At 44.5% G+C, this 23,974-nt stretch overlaps 1 protein-coding gene across 2 annotated transcripts in view; it reads right to left on the reverse strand.

The window, feature by feature from the left end:
- The window catches only part of LOC115471400 (T-cell surface antigen CD2-like), a 60,221-nt gene that overhangs the window by 23,774 nt on the left and 12,473 nt on the right, over positions 1 to 23,974 (reverse strand). For both annotated transcript variants that reach the window (XM_030205104.1, XM_030205103.1), the window contains exons 2-3: positions 23,075 to 23,395; positions 16,533 to 16,787 (exon numbers count right to left, since the gene is read on the reverse strand). In XM_030205104.1, the coding sequence (XP_030060964.1) occupies positions 16,533 to 16,787; positions 23,075 to 23,395 (576 nt within the window). The remainder of the gene's footprint in view (positions 1 to 16,532; positions 16,788 to 23,074; positions 23,396 to 23,974) is intronic.

Below are 23,974 nucleotides of genomic sequence, written 5' to 3' on the forward strand. Positions count from 1 at the left end.
CTGTGCAAAGCCAATCAACTCTTGGGCTTTGTGCACTCTTGTCATCCATAAATATGGTCCTAAGCCCACCTCGGAAAAGAATCACCACATAAATGCTTGATCTCTGAGTCTGTGAGTGAAATTTTCTGAGTCTGGGGGGGAAATTTTCAAAGACTTTGGTCTCGGATTAATATGTTGCAGTTACTGCATGTTAATGGTGGTGATTAAGAAATGGTAATGGCAAAGCCTCTGCGTTATCTGTTGGGAGTGTGTCTAGCACCTGAAGAGACAGTACACTTACTGCACACTAACCCCTGGATTCTATAAAAAGTGACTAAAGTTGCACATGCAAATTAGCATGCGTAGGTGATTTCCGCGTAAAACTTAATTGCTTAAGCCAATCAGCGCCAATAATTGGCTGCTAACACAAATTATTGGTATTAATTGGCTTTAATTAGGATCTATGTGTAGATCATATTCTATAATGAGCCACACATAAATCCTAACACATGTAAATTTTTTTTGGGGGGGGGGAGTGGCTAGGGGGTGTTTCAGGGGCATTCCAAATTTATACAGCCCTGCATTCCACTAAGGACTAGATCTAAAATGGCTCCCTCTCTTGTCAGTTCCTGGACCAGTTGCTCCAAGAAGCAATCATTTATTAAGTCTAGGAATTTTACCTCCCTAGTGCTTCCTGATGTAACATTTATCCAGTCAATATTGAAGTAATTGAAGTTGCCCATTATGACACTGCTGCCCAATTTGCCAGCTGTCCTCATTTCTTTTAATATTTCTTCGTCTGTCTGTTCATTCTGATCTGGCGGAAGATAGTACATCCCTACAAGAATACTTTTTCCCTTCACACATGGAATTTCTATCCATAATGATTCCACGCTGCTGTTTCATGTAGAATGTTTATTTTGCTTGATTCAATTCTCTCTAATATATAGTGCACACCCCCCTCCAATATGATCTTCTCTATCATTGCAATATAATTTGTACCCTGTTAAAACAGTGTCCCATTGATTGTCCTCCTTTCACCAGGTCTCTGAGATGTCTACTATATCTACCTCATCATTTAGTGCTATATACTCTAACTCTCCTATCTTATATGTTAGGGGTCTAGCATTTGTATACAGACACTTCAAATTGTGTTTTTTCCTTGCATCTACAAGTTGCTTAGAAGTTGATGGGGAGAATGGGCATCCTCTACCCTGCTCTCTCCTTAAACACTTCTGGCTTTCTTTCACCATTGTTAATAAATGGAAATAAAACAAAATATAGAAAGAAAATAAGATGATATCTTTTTTATTGGACTAAATACATTTTTTGATTAGTTTTTGAAGGCAACCCTTCTTCTTCAGATCAGAAATAAGCAAATGTTGACAAATAGTATATATAAGTGAAACACAAAAGCATTCCAATGACAGTTTCATAGGAAGAGGGTGGGGTGGGTTAGGTGAGAAATAGGAGGGAGGGGGCTGGATGGATGAGAGACGGGGGGGGGGGGGGGGGGGGGGGGGGGAGATGGATGGTAGATAAGAGGGTGACAAAGCAGTAGAATTTTATGGTTCATAATGGGCTAGAAAACCCAGATCTTTGTTAAGTTGTTATGACTCTGTAGAATTCTGCTAGTCAGGCAGGGGAATGCTTGGAACCGCTCCTGATTGGCTGTCAGGGGCTGAGCTGATGTCAGTCTGATCTACTTAAGCTTACCTTTCCCTACAGCCCCTGCTTTGGCGTTATTCCTGTTCTGCTGAAGCCTTACCTTTGCTCTGTCTGAGCTATTAGCTCTGTGATTTTGTGGAGTTTGGTTACTCCTTACTTTGCCTGCAGTTTGCTGTTGCTGTCTCTGTCTGCCAGCTGCTTTCAACATGTGTCTAATTACCTCTCTCACTGCACCTGGGATTCTCTCTGTGTGGCTGGGGTGCTGTGTGGTGCAGGGGCGTATCTGCGTGGGGCCACAGGGGCCTGGGCCCCCGCAGATTTCGCCCTGGCCCCCCTCCCCGCCGTCAACCCTCCCCCGCTGCTTACTTTTGCTGGCGGGGTCCGACCCGCAATCTCCATATTTCGGCTTCCTCCGTGGCCATGTGCTTCCAGGAAGTAACGCTGCAGCGCTGATTCGTTGAATCTAGTTCGGCGTCTGACGTCCCACACGTCAGATGCCGAACTAGATTCAACGAATCAGCGCTGCAGCGTTACTTCCTGGAAGCACATGGCCACGGAGGAAGCCGAAATATGGAGATTGCGGGTCGGACCCCGCCAGCAAAAGTAAGCAGCGGGGGAGGGTTGACGGCGGGGAGGGGGTGGAGAGAGGCGGCGGCGGGGGGGGGGGGGAGGCAAAAATGTGCCCCCCCTCTCTGGCTCTGGCCCCCCCTACCGCCGGATTCCAGATACGCCCCTGGTGTGGTGAGTTCCTTCCTTGTCCCGTTTCAGTTTGTTTGTTTTGGTTTCCCTTCCCTTGGAGTTACCCTTTTGTGCTGTGTCTGTATTCTGTTTTGTATGTCCTGCCCTTGTAGCAGACTCAGGACCCTTTGTTTCTCTCCCTGGGGGTTGTCTGTTTGTTTTTTCCCTGTACTTCCTATTAACCCATTGTCTGCAGTGTTCCTGCCTCTGGCAGCTGTGTGTGTCTCAGAGCTTAGTTTAACCCTTTGTCTGCAAAGTTTCCTGTTTTGGGCAGTTGTCTGCTTGGTGCAGTCTTCCCTTGTGACCATGTAGCAGTGGCGTAGCAAGGTGGGGGCGGTCCGCCCCAGGTGCACGCTGCTGGAGGGTGCAGAGAGCAGACGCGCGCCTGTCGGCTCCGTTGGTTCCCTGCTCCCTCTGCCCCGGAACAGGTTACTTCCTGTTCCGGGGAGCAGGGAACCTTAGCACAGAATGCCTGTGTGGCCCGCGGCTGTGGCAAGTGCCAGAAGTGTAGCCAGGTTTTGATGTATGAGAGAGCAAACCTTTTGTAAAATAGGTGCTAGTATGAATCTGCAATACAATGTTCACCATGCTATGGAAAACCTTCATATTATCTGGTTTCACCACATTGATAATCATTATTGCTGTATTTGTACTTCTTGGCTGCTGTATAACACCCTGTATTAGAAGCTTAGTACAACGTTTAATTGAAACTGCTTTAAGTAAGAGAGAACCCATAGGACACTATGTTCTGTATGAAAAACTACACATTAACACAGATTGAAGATGTATGTTGTTGATGATGTTTAAATCTTTTATGATTTCCTTGCCTAGCATTGTTATCTTCCTCCGGGATCATTTAGATGGGAAGATATTGTAAGTAGCATAAGGCCCGGGGAAGGTTGTCCGCAACTATATGCACTGTACTTGCAGAACAACCAGGTACATCAGAGAAGTCCAAAGTATAGTAATAAGGACATCTTTCTCGTAGAACCGGCGAAGGACGTTGATATGACAAATTGGCAAGTACAGTGAATGTTTTAGGGACGTCCTTCCATGGTTCTGGAAGATGGGCGTCCTTTTTACTATACTTTGGGCGTCCCTGATTTGGGCGTTTCGCACTGCGATAATGGAAAGTCTAAGGACGTCCATACTATTTTTCGATTATACCTTCCTCATTTTGGCCGACTTCGTGAGGACGCCTTAATTCATACTTGGACGACCTTTCAAAAATGCCCCTCTATAAGTTACAAGCCAAGGTGAAACATTTATCTGCTAACATTTACGCCTGCCTTATACATGGCGTAAGTGATAGCGCCTACATGTGGGTGAGCAGATGACAATTTACACACTATTCTAAAACAGAATTTGGGTGCCCAGATGCCATTATAGAATTTGCGCTCAGCACCCTGCATTTTAGTACATTCTCTGATCTATACCAACCCCTCTTGAAGTGCTCATTCTGCTTTGCTTCACCTTAGCACTTCTTCAAAGAGGGGGGATCTGCTCTGATGTTACACTGTCTTATAATGCCTCTATGGTATCCTTGGGCCAATATCATGGAGGCCAGGTGAAGTTTCTGTCATGCAGTACATCGTGCGCCATGTAGGTAAAAGAGGTGGGGGAGCAGAAGTAGGCATCTGAGAGATCAATTGATGTTCTCAAACTGCTTCCAGGACTGTGGCAGTGTAGCTCCCATTATGTAATTGGTAGAGCATCTCTTCATTTTGATGTAACATAGATATACAAACAAGTACATATAAAATGCGTGGAGAGCCAGTTGCAATATTATTACTTACCCTCAAGGAGTAATCCTGTCACTTTCCTCAAGGTGGAAACCTGAGGTAGTAGAGTACTACCAACACCCAGGAAAACTGAAACAAATGAATGTAAATGGTAGAGTTAGACAGAGCCACTGAGAGACAAAGCTGGGTCAGGGACAAACGATCTTCAGGGCCCTGCTGTGGCTCCTCCATTGCCACCACTGCCCCCCAGCTGCTACCCCCTCTGACCCGCCACCCCCCTCCCGCAGCAGCGGAGAGAGAGTGCTCTGCCGGATATAGGTCCTTCTTCCTGCCGTGTCCCGCCTCCTGTGAAGTACCTTCCTGTTTTCTCCTCATAGGCAGGATTGCCTGTGGCCAGCAGGAAACACTCTCTTTTGATCGCCGGCACCGGGCTGTCCTTGGAGGCTGGGCCAGGGGAATCTTGTCCCCCCAAACCCCCGTCCCCATCTCGGCAGCACTGGAGTTAGATTGGTTTTTTTAAACATATATGGTATATATTTTTTAAAATCTAACTCTACTGTTTACACTCATTTGTTTCAGTTTTCCTGGGTTTTGGTAGTACCCTTCTACCCCAGGTTTCCACTTTGATGAAAGTGACAGGATTACTCCTTGAGGGTATGTAATGGTATCATAACTGGCTCCCCACGCATTTTATATGTACTTACTTGTTTGTATATCTATGTCACTATGTATTTGTTGATATGATTATGTAATTTTATTTAATCGATTTGATGCGTATGTATATGGTTTTATGCATATTTTAATTTATGTATTTATGTTTACTAGTATTGTATTGCCCCTGAAGCAGCCCAGCAGGGCGAAACACAGCCGTGTAGGGCACCCTTTACCCGCATTTTACAATAAAAGTTGTCATTCATTTCTCACTGTGTCAACTTCTGCATCTTTCATTCTACTGGGACTAGCGGATTGCTTGCCCATTTGTTTTCTAGGACTGTTCAGTTAGTGTCAGGGCAGTCCATGGGTGGGGTTTGGGCAGAGCCAGCACTTGATTGGTTAGTGGCAACATTCAGTCTAACTGGTTGAGTAAACAAGTAAAGTTAGGAGATCAAAAAGGCTGTCCTAACTTTATCCACCAAGCTAGCCTGGCACTGGCCTGAATATCAGCTGGTATGCAGCTAACTTCCAGGTGACTGCACTGACCCAGATATTCAATGCTGCCTGGACCTAGCCCAGCATTGAATGTCAGGGCTTAATTCAGCCAGCAGATGTCAGTGACTTAAAAACTGCTGACTGTCGCAGGCTGAATATTGAAGGAGGGGGGGAGGGGGTTGTTTTTTGTGAACTTTCAGGCTATACTATCTATGTTCACAGATATAGTGATGAAATAAAGAAGATCACTCAATATCCAAAAGATAACATTTAAATCAGAAATAACGCTAAGTATTTACAAAAAATTAGCAACAAAAATGGGCCAGATGAGGACCATCCTAACAGTGGTAGCAGTGGTCTTCAGAGAGGCAGCAGCAGCAGTGATGGTCTCATAGGGGGCAGGAACAGTGTTGTCTAAGCTGCTGTTACCTGTTAGATGAGAAAAAGTGATTGTTAAGTCACCAAGTTGTATGAAGACTTTGCCAGCTTCAGTAAGCAGACAGTGTACGTTGTAAACCTTATCCACAGAGAATGGGGTATAGAGAAAATATCATTCTTAACCTGTGTACATTTTCCCATCCATGGTCCCCTGCCCTGTGGCTTGCCAAATGAGGCTTGCTACTCTTTGTAGCGTACGGAGTTACCTGCCAGTTGTGTACTATTTTACTGTCCTGACCAAAGACCTTCAAGCAACATTTAACCTTTGTTTCCTGTACTACAGTTCCCTATACCGAGAGAAAGAGGAAATATAAGAAATGTACATACTTTGAGCAGTAGCTATGCAAATAATACAAAGGGATGTCTTGAAGGGTATCATGCCTGTAGAACAGATAGGAGAGACTCAGAGCCAGCTATGGACAACTATGGACAAACTGGCACCTGCCTAGGGCAGCAGTTTCTAGGGGGTGGCAAAAATGCAGCTCAGTAAAAGCAAAACAGGTTCTGACAGCCACAAAAACTCAAAGAAACATCAGCTGATTCTTTTACCTTCAAGGAGGGTGGGAATTTTTTTAAAGTAAATATATAAGTACACTACATATAATTATGTATAAGAGCAGATGGAGGTGCAGGTTTTCTGTTACTACTCCATATGCAAACTATCTAGAAGGCAGTTGGGGTTTTTCCATAGCATTCCACTTAAAGAGGGAAGCCAAAAGAAAGCATTGCAGGAGCTCATGAGGTAGAAAGAATGTGTGTGTGTATGTGTGTTGGAGGAGGGGGGGGGGGGGGGGGGCTGGGCAATAGAGTAAGAGAAAATGTGCCAGGGAGAGAAGGGGGTGGCAATGAAAGGAAATGAGATCATATGGGGAGAGGGGAAAGGAAAGAGAGAGAGAGAGAGTGCCTGGGGGAAGGAAGAGGGGGGAGGGAGAGAGACAGAAAGACAGATAGGGCCCGATATTCAGACCACAGGAGGCAGCCCGCAAAAGTGCCACGATTGGCGCTGACTCCGGATAGTCAGATATTCAATGCTGGGCTGTTTCCAGTGACCAGCATTGAATATCTGGGTTATTTTGTGCTATCTCAAACTTAACCGGCTAAGTGAATATTCAGCGCTGGCTGGCTAAATTTGTAGCAGCTAAAGATAGGACTGCTATTTAGGTGGACCAATTTGGCTGCTAAACTTAGCCGGCCAGTACTTGAATATTCGCAGATGGCCGGCTATATCACACGTTATAGCTGGTTAGCTACTATGCGCTAACCACAGATATTCAGCAGAGATATCTGACTGTATCCCACTGAATATTAGCAGTTAGCTGGCTAACCAGCCAGGAGCCATTCCTGGCTGGTTAAAAAGCACTAAATATCAACCGGACAGTGTCGGGGGGGGGGGGGGGGGGGGGAGAAGGGGAGGGAGAGTGCTTAGGTAGAGTTGGGAGAAGTGGCGAATGCTGACTTTACTGTAAATGTTTTGCAGATATCTGCTACTGTATATTTATTACTGTGTTATCCTGGGTCTGTTTTTGAATGAGTAAATATAAATTGAATATATCAATATATCACATAGAGGACATTCTAGGAGTGATCTTGAAGTGATCACATAGAAACATTGAGAGGCAAAAAATGTATTGGGGGAAGATGAGCATGAAAGAAAAAAATCAATGTCTGAGTGGAAGACATTGAGAAAATATAACATGGCAAATGAACAGGAGGCCCTGGACAGTGATCTAAGGGATACAGAGAGAGAATGAGACTACTATGCTTAGAAAAATAGCATTACCAGGCATAAAGGTAGAAAAATAATTTTATTTTCCATTTATTGATTGAAATTTGTCAGATTTGGGAATTAAAATCTGCTATCTGTATATTTTGCACTGTACATAAGGAAGGTTGTTGGACATGGGTGGATGGAGGGGAGAGGAGGGTTGCTGGACATGGATGGAGGGAAGGGAAGAGTGAGGAAGGAGATGAGATGAGGGAAAAGGAAGAGAGAAAAACTGCACATGGAGGAAGAAAATAGGCAGAAGCTGGATCCACTGGACAGTCAAGTCTGCGCAGGACCCAGCTTTTACTTACGGATGTAGGGCAAGAAATGAAGAAGAAAGGCGGAAAGTGAAGAAATAAATGGAAAGGAAGCCCTGGAAACGGAGTTAAGAGGACAGATAGCAGCAGAATTGGATACTGGGCCAGCATGATCAGAAAAACAAAGTCACCAGACAAGAAAGGTAGAAAAGATTATTTTATTTTCATTATAGTGTTTGGAATATGTCCACTTTCAGAATTAGGTGCTCAACATTAAAAGTTTATATTTACTTATTTATGGCATTTTATCCCACATTAAACATGAATTAGGGTGTTTTGTGGCTCTACACGTATCATGATATTATGATCTCTTGTTTCATATTGTTGACGGTCTGCATTTTCCATATGGGTGGTATATTGGTGTATTAGGTTCTGCCCAGTGTAATATTTATGGTACAGTAAGGTTCTGAGTGTGTTTTTGCACAAAGTTGTGCATAGTGTTTTGCAGTTGAGCGATTGTGCTTAGAATATGCTTTGAGCAACCACTTTATTCTTTGACATATGATACATAGCTAATATCTAAATTTAATAAAAGGTATTAATTGTGACTTTTATTTTTATTTATTTTTTTTCTGTGTGTTATCAGACAATTATGGATTTAAGCTCCACTCCTGGCCCCACCCCTAACCCCGCCCCCTTTAGCCTCCCCAAACAGTTTGGCCACCGACCGCCTATGGTCTTACTTAAGTCAGAAATAGCCAGTCAAATGATACCTATTGACATAGCTGAAGGCTTTTCCAAGATAGATGCAGACAAAGAAGCAACATGCCCCCAAGATAAACCTTCTTCTCAGCCACCAGAGGGCCCTGGGCATGGCTGCCTCCACTCCACTAATCCTGCAGCAGCTAGATGCCACACAGGTACCTCCTCCTCTAGCAGGGGGAAGCATGCTTAGTTTGCCACCCACACCTAACTCTCCCTCCAGAGCAAGGTGCTTCACTTCCGGGTCCAGGGAAGTGCCTCAAGTCCAGGCTCAATGTTGCCTCTGCCCAATGTACGGGTCCAGTCTTCCCTTGACAGAACTATGTCCCAGCATGCTACTATATGTACCTAACCGCCTTTCCCCTGCTCAGGTTACATAATCTGTCGGGCCCACATAAGGCATGGCAGATTTCAAGAAGGTCTTACTTGACTGCCGGCCTTTATACTTCTCCATCCAGAAGAAGATCTTCAGAGCAAAAAGAATACCAAAGATAAAAACCCAATGCAGCAGTTCAGCACAAAGCCACCATCTTGGATCTAGGTGCCAAGTTTATTTTAGATTGAAAAAAAAAGGCTCTTTAAAATTGTGTGGCATACATATGCATAAAAAGTTGGCTCACAGAAAAAGTGTGTCTGTTTTCAATCAATCTGTATGTAGGAGTTCATGACGGCATAGTTTGGTTAGTGTTGTAATGTATGTGTGTATTTGACAGTATAAAATGTATGCATATGCATAGAGACCATGCATGGTTTTTACATGTGTGTTGGAACAGGTGTAAATTTGTGTGTGAGCTTATGTGCATTACTGGGTGTCATTGTAGGGGCCTTTTTATGAAGGTACACAGGCTCTTTACAAAATAGGTGCCTTTTTGAACTTTTCACACAGTTGACTTCTTATAAAATAATCCCCCACATCAGCAGAAAGCAGTTCTTGCAGTCCAGCTTGGAAGCTGAGAATTGGCCATCTCTGCCTCATCCCAGTGATATAGCCAAGAATAGACATGGAAGATCTGGGCTCCTCCACTTTTACTCCAGGCCCACCTAATTTGGAACTTGCTAGTAGGGATGAAGCTAGTCATGGACTCATGCCCTGACTCTATTGGTCAGTGCCCCAAATCTCCTTCAGCAGGAAATAACCCTCTGCATCTTGCTCCAACCCTTCCCCTCCTAGGCAGCCTGCTGGAAGCAGGAGGGAAGGAGAGAGGCTGAAGCAGATAAGAGCTATTCTGCTCCCTAATTCAGCCTCTCTCCTCCTGTGACTTCCATTTTCTCTTCCTGAACAGGGAGCAACAGACAAAGTAGAGAAGAGCTACTTTCATGTCCTCCATTCCAGCCAGAAGCCTACAGGAAATAGGTGGTGAGGAGGGAGGCTGGAGTGAACTGAGGGGCCGATGCACAAAAGTCCCCGGAAACAACTGTTTGCTATTTCCACCTTGGTAGAAATTACCGAGGTGGAAACGAAGAGCAGAAATTGTATGCAAATGAGCAGCATGGACTTTTAGCGTGCAGCTCGATAGGGAAAGCACCAGGACATGCGTAGAACAGTCAGTCGGTAAGTGTGGCTGCTCTGTGCATGCCCTCAACAGCATGTGGTGTAGACGTGGCTCCATGGCAACATTTTTTAGGTCCTACCAAGCTGGGCAAACCCCCAGACAACAGAAAACCTCTGCGATCAGAGAAGCATGAGAAAAGGAAAATGTGCAGTGACTGTGAGATAAAGCAAAGTCTGAGCACATAAAAACTCATGAGATACTGGAGAAAATTTTAACAGCTGCTCGGAAAACAAAAGCCTTAAAAACAGAGGGGCCATGTTGATTGCAAACGTGGAGAGAAATGGGACCCATAACTGATGAAAGAAAATATCAGATGCAACTTGTTCACACTGGAGTTCACCAGCCATGGAGTCACAACAAGCACAAATCAGTTCACAGAAGCCAAAGCAGCACTGCCTTGAATCAGAACCAGCTTTATTTATTTATTATCTCATTTATACCCCACATTTTCCCAACTGTAGCAGGCTCAATGTGGCTTACATCGCACCGCAGAGGTGAACGCCAATGCAGTAAATTAATCTAATACAATAATAATAATAGGGAGGAAGGGGAAGGAATGAAAAGAACAGGGGAACCAGGGAAGAAGGGGGAGGGATGGTATGTACAAAGTAGTCAGTAGATTGAAGTGTATCAGGCAGTGGAGACATATGTTGAGTCCTTGGAGTAGGCTTTTCTGAATAATATAGTCTTAAGAGATTTCCTGAAACTCAGATGGTTGTGGATGATTTTTATAGTTTTTGGTAAAGAATTCCATAAATGTGAGTTTATAAAGGAGAAGGATGAAGCATATGTGGATTTATACTTAAGCCCGTTGCAGTTTGGGTTAATGAAGATTTAGATATGAACGGGATAGTCTCAATGCATTCCTTGGTGGTAGGTTGATTAGGTTAATCATGTAGTCAGGGACTTCATAGAGAATTTTGTGTACAAGGGAACAAATTTTAAAGGTGATTCGATCTTTGACAGGAAGCCAATGTAGTTTCTCACGGAGGGGTTTTGCACTTTCAAATTTGGTTTTTCCATAGATTAATCTTGCCGCTGTGTGTACGAAAGCTGTGTGTAGCTTTTTCCACACACAACTTTCATATATACACAAATCTGCCCCCCAGCCCTAGAGGAGGAAATTTCATTTTATTGGATTTATGCTCCACAATCATCCGAATTATGAGCTTGGTCCTATGTGGCTTGCATAAACTTAGGCAGAGATACAGATACAGTTTGTGGATGCATCATTGGCATGAGAAGCCCAAAGGTGGGTTAACAGATCCTAGGTATTAGGCTTGAAACCCATAGGTGGGTTAACAGATCCTAAGGTAGGAGAGGGAAGATATACATGTTCAGGTCGCGACTGTCAGGAATATCTTATACAACCCAGATTTAAGTCACATCTATTAGCAGAAATTTCTTGTATAAAAATGTTTTCATTTTTTTTTTTACAAAATCTTTCATAAGATAGGTCATGGCATATATCTTTGTGCAATACATTCCAACATTTGGTCATCTTATATTGAAAGCTGGAAATATGGGCTGATTTATAGACCACCTCTTTACAGCTAGGGAGGTGGATTATTAGATGATCTCTCAGCCTTTCCTTAAGATTCTGCAATGCTAGCTCTACCAGTGACATCATGTAGCTTGGAGCTGTGCCATAAACAACCTTGTATACGAAAACACAAATTTTGAAAACTACTCTTGCTCTTACTGGTAGCCAGTGCAAAGATTGCAGCAATGGTGTGGCATGGTCGTATCTGGATAAGCCGCAGATCAAATACACAGACATATTTTGTACTGTTTGCAGCTTTTGGAGATATATTCCCTGCATCTCGCATAGACAGCATTACAATAGTCTATCTGCGACAGAACAAAACTTTGGACCAAAATGCGGCAGGTCTAGAACATATCCATCTCCCTCTCCTTCTAACCCCCCCCCCCCCCCCCCCCCATCCAGCACATCATCTCCCTTCAGTGCCCTCTTCCTGCCCAGCACATCTCCATCTCGTTCCTACGCCCCCCCGGCCCTGCACATGTCTATCTCCCTCTAGCCCCCTGGCCCAGCACATTCCCATCTCCTCCCAGCCCCGCTCCCTGGCCCAGCATAGGTCCATCTCCCTCCATCCTCCCCTTCCCCAGCCCAGCTCATGTCCATCTCTCTCTAGTTCCCCCAGGTAAAGACCCCCTCTCAATAGTCCAGCTTATGTCTATCTCTCTCTTCCTCCCTCCCTCCCTCCCTGACAGGTTCAACATATTTCTTCCTTCTCCCCACCTCGAATCAAGCGTCATTCCCTCCCTCTCGGATCCTCTAAAGTTACTTCACCCCAGCGCCAGCTGCAATTGAGGCACACTGCTGCAGGGCTGGCGCACCCTGCAACCTATAAATTGGTGCCCACCCTCCACTTCTGTAGCATCTCCCCTCTCAATGCCAGCACCTATCCTTCTCTCCTTGCCCCCTTTCAATTCTAGCATCTACCCATTTCTCCTTGCCCCCCCCAAACCTAGCACCTACCCCTCTCTCCTTGCACCCTGAACCCAACACCTACCCCTATCTCCTTGCCCCCTCAACGTAGCACTTATCCCTTTCTCCTGCTGGCAGACAAAGCTTCCTCTGCATCGTGACAAGGGCAAGGGCAGCATCCATCCTGCTCTTGAGGGGCTTCAAAGAGGGTGAGACGTGGCTGAGGGAAGTCCTCCGGGGCTGCCAAAGCAGCCTGCTTACATTGTTGCCCTTGCCCTTGTCACAATGCAGAGAAAGCTTTGCCCACTGGCAGAAGAGAAGGGAGAGACAGAGAAAGGTACCTGGGGGGAGGGGGGCAAGGAGAGAGAAATAGACGCTGCATGCAGGAGGATAAAGAAGGTGAGAGCATGGTAGTTTAGGGTGTCAGGTCCTGCACTGCTGTTGCCGACTTCAGGGCATTCCATCTGCTGGTCTCATCTTCTGTGATGTAACTTCCTGTTTCTACACGGGCAGGACCGGCAGAAGGAAGGTCCTGACTTCGGCCCCAGCAGTGTGCCTTAATCATAGGCAGCTGCCAGCTGGTGCCGGGGGGTGAAGTAACTTTAGACTCTAGAGGATGAGGGAAGGAGAGATGCTAGATTCAATGTGGGGAGATGGAGAAAAAGGGACATGCTGAGGCCGCCGCCGTGGGGCCCCTGGGAGCACGAGGTCCTGTGCGACTGCCCCTGTCGCCCCTGCCTAAGACCGGCCCTGACCAGAGGAGATACTGGGGTATCCGCCAGGTGCGTTTGGTAGTTAGACACATTTTTTTTTTTGCCAGGGCTGTGTGCATTACTGTCTGGTTCATACTGCCTATGAGTGGCACACCCATGATAGCACATTGCAGGTTGTGGTTGCTGTTGGAGCCATCTGTAAGACATTCCCCAGAGTGAGGTGTCATCTGGTGTCACATCACGATGGATTTTTGTAGGGATGGATGAGGAGAATGTGAAAGGGTGACCTGTCCTTTGTGGACAGTCCTGGCAGGGCTGGCTGGTGCAGGTAAATGCACTAGACAGGTGTCTTTGGCATGGGGGGGGGGGGGGAGTCCTAGGTTTATCTTCTTGGACATGGGTGCTGCATTAGGCAGCCTGTGTGCAGTGTGATGGTGCACTGTTCACCCTGCCACTGTGCTGTGACCTCAGCTATCTGCATCTGGGTACATGTGCAATCTACAGTGGGGTAGTTATGATGCTTACCCTGGTCTAAGATAGGTGTGGGGACTTGTGGACAATGTGGGTCCTTACCTTGCCAGGGTCTTCCGAATATCCTCCCAGAACCTTCTTGCTGCTGCCTGTGATGAGCGGTGCTTTTTTTGGATCACTAGAAGGGTCAGCAGCTTGCTCTCTTTCTATGAAAAGTTCCACTTCCTCTTGGTTCCATCACTTCCATGCACGTGAGAATTTGATTGTAGGGACTGTATATGTTCTGCACATATCTTGACATTTACCACTGCAACTGGAAGCTGTACAGATAGTGCTGTATGTATAGTGCTGCACGTTTAGTGCCACCACCCAAATTCTGCTAAGTGTTTTTCCATGCAGGCGCTAGACGGGCAGTTTCCACAGCCAGGGGACTTTGTGGATGCTAGTTACTCACATGTAGAGGCATGGCATATACATGTTTACCCATCTGGAGCTGGTTTCTGCATCATAGGCACCCTTTCAGAACATTCTGGATTTCTGTGTTTTACCATGGCAATATTTTGTGAGATCATACATTTTTCACATTTTTTATGCCTCTTGGCTGAGAGGTGGAGATAAATTGATTTTACTATAAGCTTACGCATACAATCCTGATATTCTAAAATATGTCGCAGGCTTGACATGTTTTCATTAAAATGTCTGCATTTCAACATTCATGACTTACCTAAAGTGGTACTACACTTATAAATGTCTCTGTTGATTGTATTGGTTTTATTTTTTAATATTTTTATTGCTATTCTTTTTGTAAACCACTTAATTCAATTGATTTTATGAAGGTGGAATAGAAGTCATTTTAAAATAAATAAATAAATAAACCCTATATAGTCTGCCCAATTGTATTCTTGGTGCAGTGTCATAGACCCCAGTTGATCCCTCCCTGGCTGAAATACTTAGGATTATTTACACCTCACTCTAGTAAATCTGTATTCATGCAACATGACCACATTGCTCAATGAGACAAGACTCTGTGTTAAAAAAATGGCAATGTTTGCCTACCTCTCTATGGGGTGGAGTGCAACTTTTTAAAATGATTATTTTACCTAAATGGTTGTATCTATTACATCTTCTCCTTATTTTGAAACCCTGTGATTTTAGTTTTTTGGAACAGTAAACTTTTTGTGGAGAACTAAGAAACAGAGGCTAAGTCTCTGCCATTTACAACTTCTAAGGCAGTAGGGCAGTCTAGGACTGCCATACTGGAAAGCTTACTGTATTGTCATGTATGTGATGTTTGGAATTGACATTTTGAAACATCTGAATTCTGTGGTGTGACTTTGGAACAGTCTATAGCTTTGTCCTTTCTGATCCATGAGAAGGCACAGTGTCTTCCATGTTCTATTGTGAAGTAACCGGTCTCATTCAAGGTGAACCAAACTTCACAGATGCAGTGCTTTATTACTGTGCCTTTTTAAAGGCTCATATGCTTTCTGCATTGCTGTTGCATTTTAAAGCATTCCGACCCCTGAGGAAGGCTTGTTTGCCAAAACACGGACCATTTAGGGTCCCAATAAACTTATTTTGATGCTCTTATTTCCTGTTTGGGCTGGTCACTTGGAATCCATTCGCTTCCACCCTTGTGTGTTGTGCTTTGTTGCTTTGTGGAAGGTATGGATCCCCCTTACTTGCCGTTCCTGGTTTCCACGTTCTATTAAAATTAATTTGTTACTTAGATCACTGCGCTGGGCATGGATGATATTGAGGAAGCAATTTGGCCTCCATCATTTGTTCTAAGTATTTGCCTACCTGTGGTAATGCTGATTTTGTTCCAGGGCTAGTTGATCCAAGATACAAACATTGGGGTCAAAATGAATTAAAGCAAGTGCTCCATTGAGTAGAGGACGATAAGGCTGCTCTTCTTGACTATGATACAGTAAAAGCTACCTATGGACTCCAAGCCAGGAACTGGAATGCTTATTTGCAAATCAGACACTATGTTCATTCTTTACGGACTGATTATTGGATTAATTTTCAAGAATACATTTTTGATGACTGTTAATCCTTACCAGCAGAATCCAAAGGTTTGGTGGGAAGATATTATGAGGGGGTCATGAAACCATTGGGTATCTCGCCCCTTTCTGGGGTAGTGGCTTAATGGGTTTGAGATTTTGGATCATTCAGTAGAACATTTGCTCACAAGTTTACAAGGGGTATCCTTGATAGAAAGTGCAAAACTTCACGAACTACACTATACATTTTTAATGCATATGTACATCCTTCACGTGCTAAGAAAATGGGACATCCATCTAATGCTTAAAATAAATATGTTCTGATGTTGCTTCTGCAGTTGCCCTCTTAGAACTTCATATAGTGACCTCTTGTTCTAGAACATTCTTTCCTCTGAAAAAGGGTTCTTTCTTCCACATTGCTTATCCTTTCGAGGTATTTGAATATCTGTATCATATCCTCCCACCTCTCCTCTAAGATATCTATATTTAAGTTTTATTCTGTGGATACAGCATCCTGTTATTTGGTCTTCCTTTATGAATACTATACACCTGGTATACTGTAAAACATTAGATTTTCATGTTAGAGATTTGGTGCACTGGAGCATGGTGTGTGTCACCCAGACATTATAACAATTACACTCGGGGGAAATGCTCTCCACGCTTCATAGTTGCTCATGCAGTATGGGGCAAAAACTTGGACTGAGCCATAGCTCCACTGGTCCACCCCACTCTGCTATCTATACTTATACTGCAAATAGGATTAAAAGAGCAAAAGGGCACATATGTCACAAAGATACCTGTGTTTCAGAAACTCTGACACAAGAAGCACCAAGTCTTACCTGAAGGGCAGGAGATGTTCATCTGTGCACTTTTCTCACTGACTTTGTTTTGGGTGATGCACTTGAAGCTGTTCCAAGAATTGCTTTTTTTTACTTGTTTGGTCATCTTGGTGGTAGGAATCTCTCTAGAATTTTCCAATAATTTATCTTCCAGAAACAAGCTCATCTTTGGGCTGCCCCTGTTGTTCACCTCACAACTGAGTACAATATTGTTTTCCAAACACACTGAGCTGACGTTTGGTAAAGAAACAGATTCTGAAATGCCAAGGAACAGGTGGTGTTAGTGCTCTGAAAATCCGGATGGGGAAGGAACAGAATGAAAGCAGTACTGACAGCACAATAAAGCAAAGTTGCATCTGCCATAAGGAATTTTCATTTCATTTACTTGTTTTTTATACCCCACATTTTCCAAAACTCACCCTGGTAGGAATCATTTGCAGTCTTTGCAGCTCTGTAAAACACTGCAGATCATTTATAAGTCTGGGCAGAGTTGTCCCAACCATTAGGCAAGAATAGGCAGGTGCCTAGGACTTTAGTTTCGGGGGGGGGGGGGGGGGGGGAGAGCAAAGAACAGCTGCAGTCAAAGCAAAACGATAGATCTTGACAGCCCCACAAACGCAAAGTACCTTCAATGAGTACTTTTAACTGCTGGAAGGGTGGCCAATGTTCTCTTAGCCCATTTGACTGGGTAAATGACTTTTGGAAATTGGCTTCTTTATTTGGAGGGGGTGCATGTGATACACTCATACACACACAATGAAGTTTAATATTTTATTATTAGTTACATTTGTACCCCACGCTTTCCCACTCATGGCAGGCTCAATGCGGCTTACATATTATATACAGGTACTTATTTGTACCTGGGGGAATGGAGGGTTAAGTGACTTGCCCAGAGTCACAAGGAGCTGCCTGTGCCTGAAGTGGGAATTGAACTCAGTTCCCGAGGACCAAAGTCCACCACCCTAACCACTAGGCCACTCCTCCACATGGGGAAGGCAGATTAGGGGCCTGAAAGTTAATTGAGGGTGGATATAAGACTGAAGGTTCACCTAGGACACCTAACACCCTTGCACTGGCCCTGAGGCTGGGTACATTTTTTTTGCCATTGCATTTGATGGGAGTTTCTGTTTCACACCACAACCATTTCAGCATTTGCAGTTTTTCATGGGGTTTCCCAACTTCCCTTGTTTTCTTTTTCAAACAGGTGGAATATAGTGAATTTTGCTAGGTTTTATGTGCTGGTGCAACACTTAATTACCCCAAAGGGAGTAATTCTCTAAGACAGTGGTTCCCAAACCTAGTCCTGGAGGCACCCCAGTCAGTCAGGTTTTCAGGATACCCACAATGAATATTCATGAGAGAAATTTGTATGCACTGCCTCCACTGCATGCAAATCTATCTTATGAATATTCATTGTGGATATACTGAAAACCTGACTGGCTGAGGTGCCCCCAGGACCAGGTTTGAGAACCAGTTCTCTAAGAGATCCTTTTACTAAAGTTTAGTGTGAAATAACAGACATTAGCATGCACTAAATGCCATGTGGCCCATAGATATGAAATAGAATGTGCAGCATTTAGTGCACACTAATTCTGATATTGCACACTAGGCTTTAGTACAAGGACCCCTAAGTGACTTGTAGAATAATATTTTATGCACTCAAATAGGCATTTATAAAAATATAAAAGTAGGTACCAAGAAAGCATAGCATTTCCTTTTATCTGGCAGACAAGCACATGTTCCTATGGATAGAGAATGGGCAGAGTGTGGGCAGAATCAGCATATACAGTAGATAGGCGAGGCCCCACCTGATACATCCCAGAATGCACCATGAGGGACAGAGCACCACCATTTTGCAGATGATGGCACACAGAGGCAGGAGCAAATGGGCATCTGTCCTGCCTCTTTCATGGTATGGGGTCGGGTGGGGGGTTAGGTTTGGAGTTGTGGGGTGTGGGGGGGGGGCCCACTAGACTATCAGGGATTTTGGGGGGACTTGGGGGGGAGGGAACTAATGACTACCAGTTATTTGGTGTGGGAGGCAGGGATAGAGACAGCTGGGGGCACTAGACCATTAGGGCATTTTTTTAATGTTAGGGGAAGGGGGAGTCGGGTCAAGTTGGGGAGGAATTTTTAAGCTGGGTAAGGAGGGGATGTTTGGGTAAAGCTGGGGCTGGGTTGGAGGGATAGAATGGTGCCACTAGACACTGCTCCTCTCAACCAACCCTTCTATGCATACCTGGTGTAAAGCTTTCTACACGCAACGTGCATGAGAAACGTTGGCCGGGGAATACCAAATGACCTCATTAACATTTTAATGCAGTCTGGGATAATAGTTTCTTTGTGAGTTAATACCTGCACTGAAACCATTTGAGCATTGCTTAACCAGTAACAACTATGGTAAAACCAGGTAAAAGCTGTGCTAATGTTTTGTGCATCGTCCCCTAAGCTAGAGTGGAGCCAAGACTCTGGTTTTCAATGTGCTCTTTGCGTAATATGACCAATTTTTAAAAATCCTCTAGAAGTCAAAAAGATAATCTCAGATAGATGTTGGACGGAGTGTGGAGAAGAGGGAACTTTTTGGCATATATGGTGGGTGTGATATCAAATTGCTGAGTTTTGGCAGCAAGTTGTAGGGGAAATTTGTAAGCTGGTAGGAGAACGGATAGAGGCGGTGCCTAAAGTGTGCCTGCAGGGCTTATTGCCAAATGTTTATGGAAAGACTAGAAAAGATTGGTTAAATGGGGTCTTACAGCAGCAAAGGGCCTTACCGGAGCACTTGAAGCAATTTTCAGCAGGAAACAGCATTTTACAATATTTGGGGTGCTTCTTTCTGAAATTTTAGGGGGAAAACTTTTTTTTTTATGTCTGCAATTCATTTAAAGAGTTTTCTTGTGGGTCAGTCTTGTAATAATTACACAAATGAGGCTTCTTTCTATTCCTACAAACTGAGGGCATAATGGCAGTTTGGGATTACTGGTACCATTAGCTGTCTTATCTGGTCTCAGTTTTTCCTTTCATTCAGTATTTTGTCTGTTTACAGAATTGTGGACTTAAGGTGTAGCAGAACACCACAGCATGCCCTCTGTATCTGCACAGAACATTCTGGAGTCCCTAATCCTGTTCTGATCCTGGAGGTGATGAGGTAATGGGGGCTGGGCATGCCTGTCCATTCAAAGGGGCAGGATATGTCTCCTCTTGACTTTTTGGAGGAAGTATAAAAAGCCTCATCTCTTGGAGTTCCATAAGAAAGGAATGAAAGCTAGAGCCCTCAGCAAGGGGAGCTGCTTCCCTGATGCCTGGCTAAGTTATACAGATCAAATGGAGCTGCTGCCTCTAAGCCATCAAGGTTTTCTATTGCTGGAGGAGAGGGAGAAAGAGTGAAGCAGGCTGGAAACCACCTAGAGGGGCCTGGATAGCAGAGGCAGTGGAGAGAAAGATCAAGAACCGCTAAGACCCCCTGGGACTTAGCTCTAGTGCCCAGTGGAATCCAGCTGCCTCCATGAAGTATTTTTTGCTTAGAAAGAAGACTGGAACCAGCAGTCTAAGAAGAGGGCAGATATGCATCATTGACATTGCTAGAACCGCTCCTGGGAGTTGGGGTACCTTTGAGGGGTTTACCCTGCCTCCTCCTGTTATAACAGCTGGAAGAGACGATGCCCCTACAGGAATACTCAACCCAGAAAACGTATTTGTAGTGTCTCTCAAGAATAGGTGATGTCACTGATCCTTTTTATTCTTTCAAACCCTTTGGAAGTAGGAAAGAATTATACAAAGTGGGCCAAGAAACCTTTTTCTGTCTGTCTGAGAGCAAAATAACAGGGGGAAACAGGCAAAAAGACACATCAAGTTCAAAAATGGGCCAGATTGGATTGGGGTTCCAGAGAAATAAATCCCTCTCTAAAAATGGCCCAAACTAATTCCAGCATCTGCAGCACAGAAACTTACATACAGTGAAACATAGCAGTTAGGGAACTGTTTGTTTCAAACTGCCACCACCCCTGAAAACTATCTCCTGCAACTGCTCCATCTCCCTTTAATTACCTCCTACACAGGTGCTAGCAAGGGAAATTCCCACCCATCCTCCCTCCCTGCCGAGTTCCATGCCCCCCCCCCCCCCCGCCCTCCCTCCCTCCCTCCCAACCCCCCTTTGTCCCTCCGTTTCTCCCTCCCTGCCAAGTTGCAGACCCCCTCCCTCCCAGTTCAAGGCCCCCTTTACGCCCCTCCCACGGAGTTGAACCCCCCCCTTGGCGTTACTGCCTGCCCCCCCCCCCCCGTGGCGCGACCCTCTGGACACCACCCTTTCCTCCGGAAAACCTCCCCCGAAGCCTCTGCGTACCTCTGCTGATGGAGGTGAACTTCTCTTTTCGGTTGCGGGGCGTTCCTTGTTGAATGAGCATCTGTTGAAGTTTCTGTTTGTGCGTCTGATGTCAGACGCACGCACAGAGACTTGGACAGATACTCTGACGCATTCGGCCTTTGCTACTGACTGAACATAGACCAATCCACATTCTTCTTCCAGCCTCTGCTTCTTATGCCAGAGCAGGACATCCCCTGAATTTCTGGGGTCTCAGCTGGGTGCATGAGCAGCCAAAGACCTTGTGAACCCCAGCACATGCAGGTTTTATTCCAACCAACTCTACCCCTGAAGCACAATCATCTGTCAGTCATAAAAATCATATTTTTCCATAACTCAAACAGCTTATGAACATGAACCATATCAACCCTGCCCCCTACATGGAGGGGTCAAATTATACTAAACTCTTCTGGGTCCACCCTCCAGCAGACCACCACTCGCATCCCCCCGCCCCATGACAGGCATTCTCATTTAGCAATTCCCTGGGGAAAACTGTCCCAGAAACTCTCATTATCAGTTTTCCCAGGGGATTACAGAAGCATGTGGACATCTCAAAAGGCCGAAATGATAGTCCATGCACTTTAAATGTACAAATCCCAATTCTGCAAAGGCAGAATATGGATGTCCAACACTGCAGTATGTCCAAAAAGCATGGGGGTGTGTTCTGGGCTGCACTAAGAAGGGCCTGAAGTCTGGACGTCCAACAGCAATTACCAAAGGGGAAGAAATGTCTAAAAAGAAGGACATCCTTATTTAGACCTGTTTTAAGAATGTCCAGGTTACAGAAAGATGCTTAATTGAGCAGCTGTTCACTGGAGAGATTAAGTCATGACACCCCCTTACTCCCCCAGTGATTGCTGTCCTCTTCCCTCTCCCCTGAAAGTGAAACTGGAAGGGGATATCAGGCCTTATGACAGCTTCAGGTGTAATGGCATTTTTAAGTGGGGTTCAGGTCTGAGGAGTAACCTAGTAGTGGTTAGTACAGTGGATTAGGAGCCAAGGGACCCAGGTTCAAGAACCACTTTGACTGTTTTTTAAACATTTATTTTTATTGTGAACCCTCCAGAAACAGAAAAATAGCTCCTGTACCTAAATAGATAAGACACCTGGAAGCCTGAAGGCTATTAAAGTGGTGTACATTCAGGTACAGGAGGTACCTTCTATTCCTGAAGGGCTCACAGTTCCAAAAACAAATTTAAAGTTGGATTTGAACCTTGGTTCTTTGACTTACAGTGCATTGCACTAACCACTAAACTGAGCCTCTGCTGTGCATAGATATCTGTGTGGCTCTTTTGTGCTATACAGATGTCCATGTCCCTTGTTTCCCCCCCCCCCCCCCCCCCCCCCCCCCCCTTCAAAATGTGGACATTTTAGTGTGTAAAATGGATGTTCATGCTGGAAGTTTCCAGCGTATGAACATCCATTTCATGTATTTAAAGACTCTATCCTGTTCGAAAATACATGTGAGATAGATGTCCATTTGAGATGATCTGACCTGAGATGTCCCTATTCTGACTCGGCTGTCCTGAAAATGCCCCTTGGTGTGTCAGCATGGTTAGTGCACTATCTGTAGGGCAGTATCTGTGGTGCCACTGCTTGTATGCACAGCAGCACTGAATCTACTGATTAGGTTAAACATCAACATTTAACTTACTGTAAGCCAGTGACCACACTGGCTGAATGTTAACCGTATACTGCTTAGAATATTGCAATGCCTCTTATCAGGGTAAGGCACAGACTAATTTTAAATGTCTACAACTCATGCAGAATGCTGCTGTTGGCGCTGGTGTGACCTGCACCACCACAGGCCTTCCTCTTCTACTAACAGTGGTTAGGAACTGTACCAGCACTTCAGCATTATTCATTCCACTATGCATGCGTGTAATTCCTGCCACAAATTTGCTGCTCTGATTGCGTATGCACCCAGAAATATAAGCGTATGGACAGCCACAGCTGCAACAAGACACACTCTCAGTTTTAGGTGAAATGCACCTTAAGACCTAACAGTGCATTTTTTACATTTCTGTAAGTCCCTTTGGTATTTTAACTTTTGAAATACTGCAAAAAAATGCAGAGAATACAGTTTAAGAAAGAAACACATTACACAGAGAGAAAATAAAATGAAAGCCGATCGGCATCACTAGCAAACAGAAATACCACACGAAAAGGCGACAGGATAGCTTACCGAGTACTGTCAAGTTGAAGTGTTCTATTCTTGAATGTCCTTGCAAATCAAATATTTCCACTGTGTATATTGTTTCATCATATTTCTTCAGCTGATCTATCCGGAGAGTTCCATTATCAAATATCTGACACCTTCCATTATTTGGAAGAAGGCATGTGCTGGGTTTTGATGTTTGGGGGGAAGTTTTAAATTTACCAATAAGCTTGTCTGAAATCTTCCAGGTAACTTCTTCCCCCTTCTCCAACTTCTTTGAAATCTTCAGGAACACCAAATCATGTAATTTTCCATAAACTACAGGAGGATTGCTGTCAGCCACGGCATCTTTAATGATAAGAGAGCATGTTATAAATCTGTTCCCATAATAGAGAGAGTAAAAAGACCAAGACACAGATTCAAGTAGAGAAAGGTAGTAAGAGAGACAACTTTTGTGCAATAAATTGAGAGAATTTAGGAAGGTAAATAAACTTTAAACACTAGCATGGCAATTCTATATATTGGCACCTCAGTTTTGCTGCCCCAATGCTATGTACTTAGTGCCAATTCTATAAGGGCATCTTGGTGCCAAGATTCTTTTAAAATACTAGTATAGGTTGGCATTGGTGCACCTGTGTTTAGGTGTGCCCTCTTACACTACATCAATGGGAAGTGTAAGTTGACACACAAGTGCACTAAGTGATGTGCATAATTTATAATAATATAATAACCCGACTAATGACCCAACTTAACCTTATAAGCCCACCCACAAAACTCCTGCTCTGACGCTGATTTTATCTTAGACCATTTCTCCCAATCTCCTCTACTCATCCCCCAGTCTTTTCTTCTCCATCTTTCCTACACCATACTCCTCCCAATCTCTTTTCCTTTTGCTTATCCTATCGTTGTTTACCCTTCCATGTTCAA

The sequence above is a fragment of the Microcaecilia unicolor genome, chromosome 5 (assembly GCF_901765095.1).
Source record: "Microcaecilia unicolor chromosome 5, aMicUni1.1, whole genome shotgun sequence".
Taxonomy (NCBI): domain Eukaryota; kingdom Metazoa; phylum Chordata; class Amphibia; order Gymnophiona; family Siphonopidae; genus Microcaecilia; species Microcaecilia unicolor.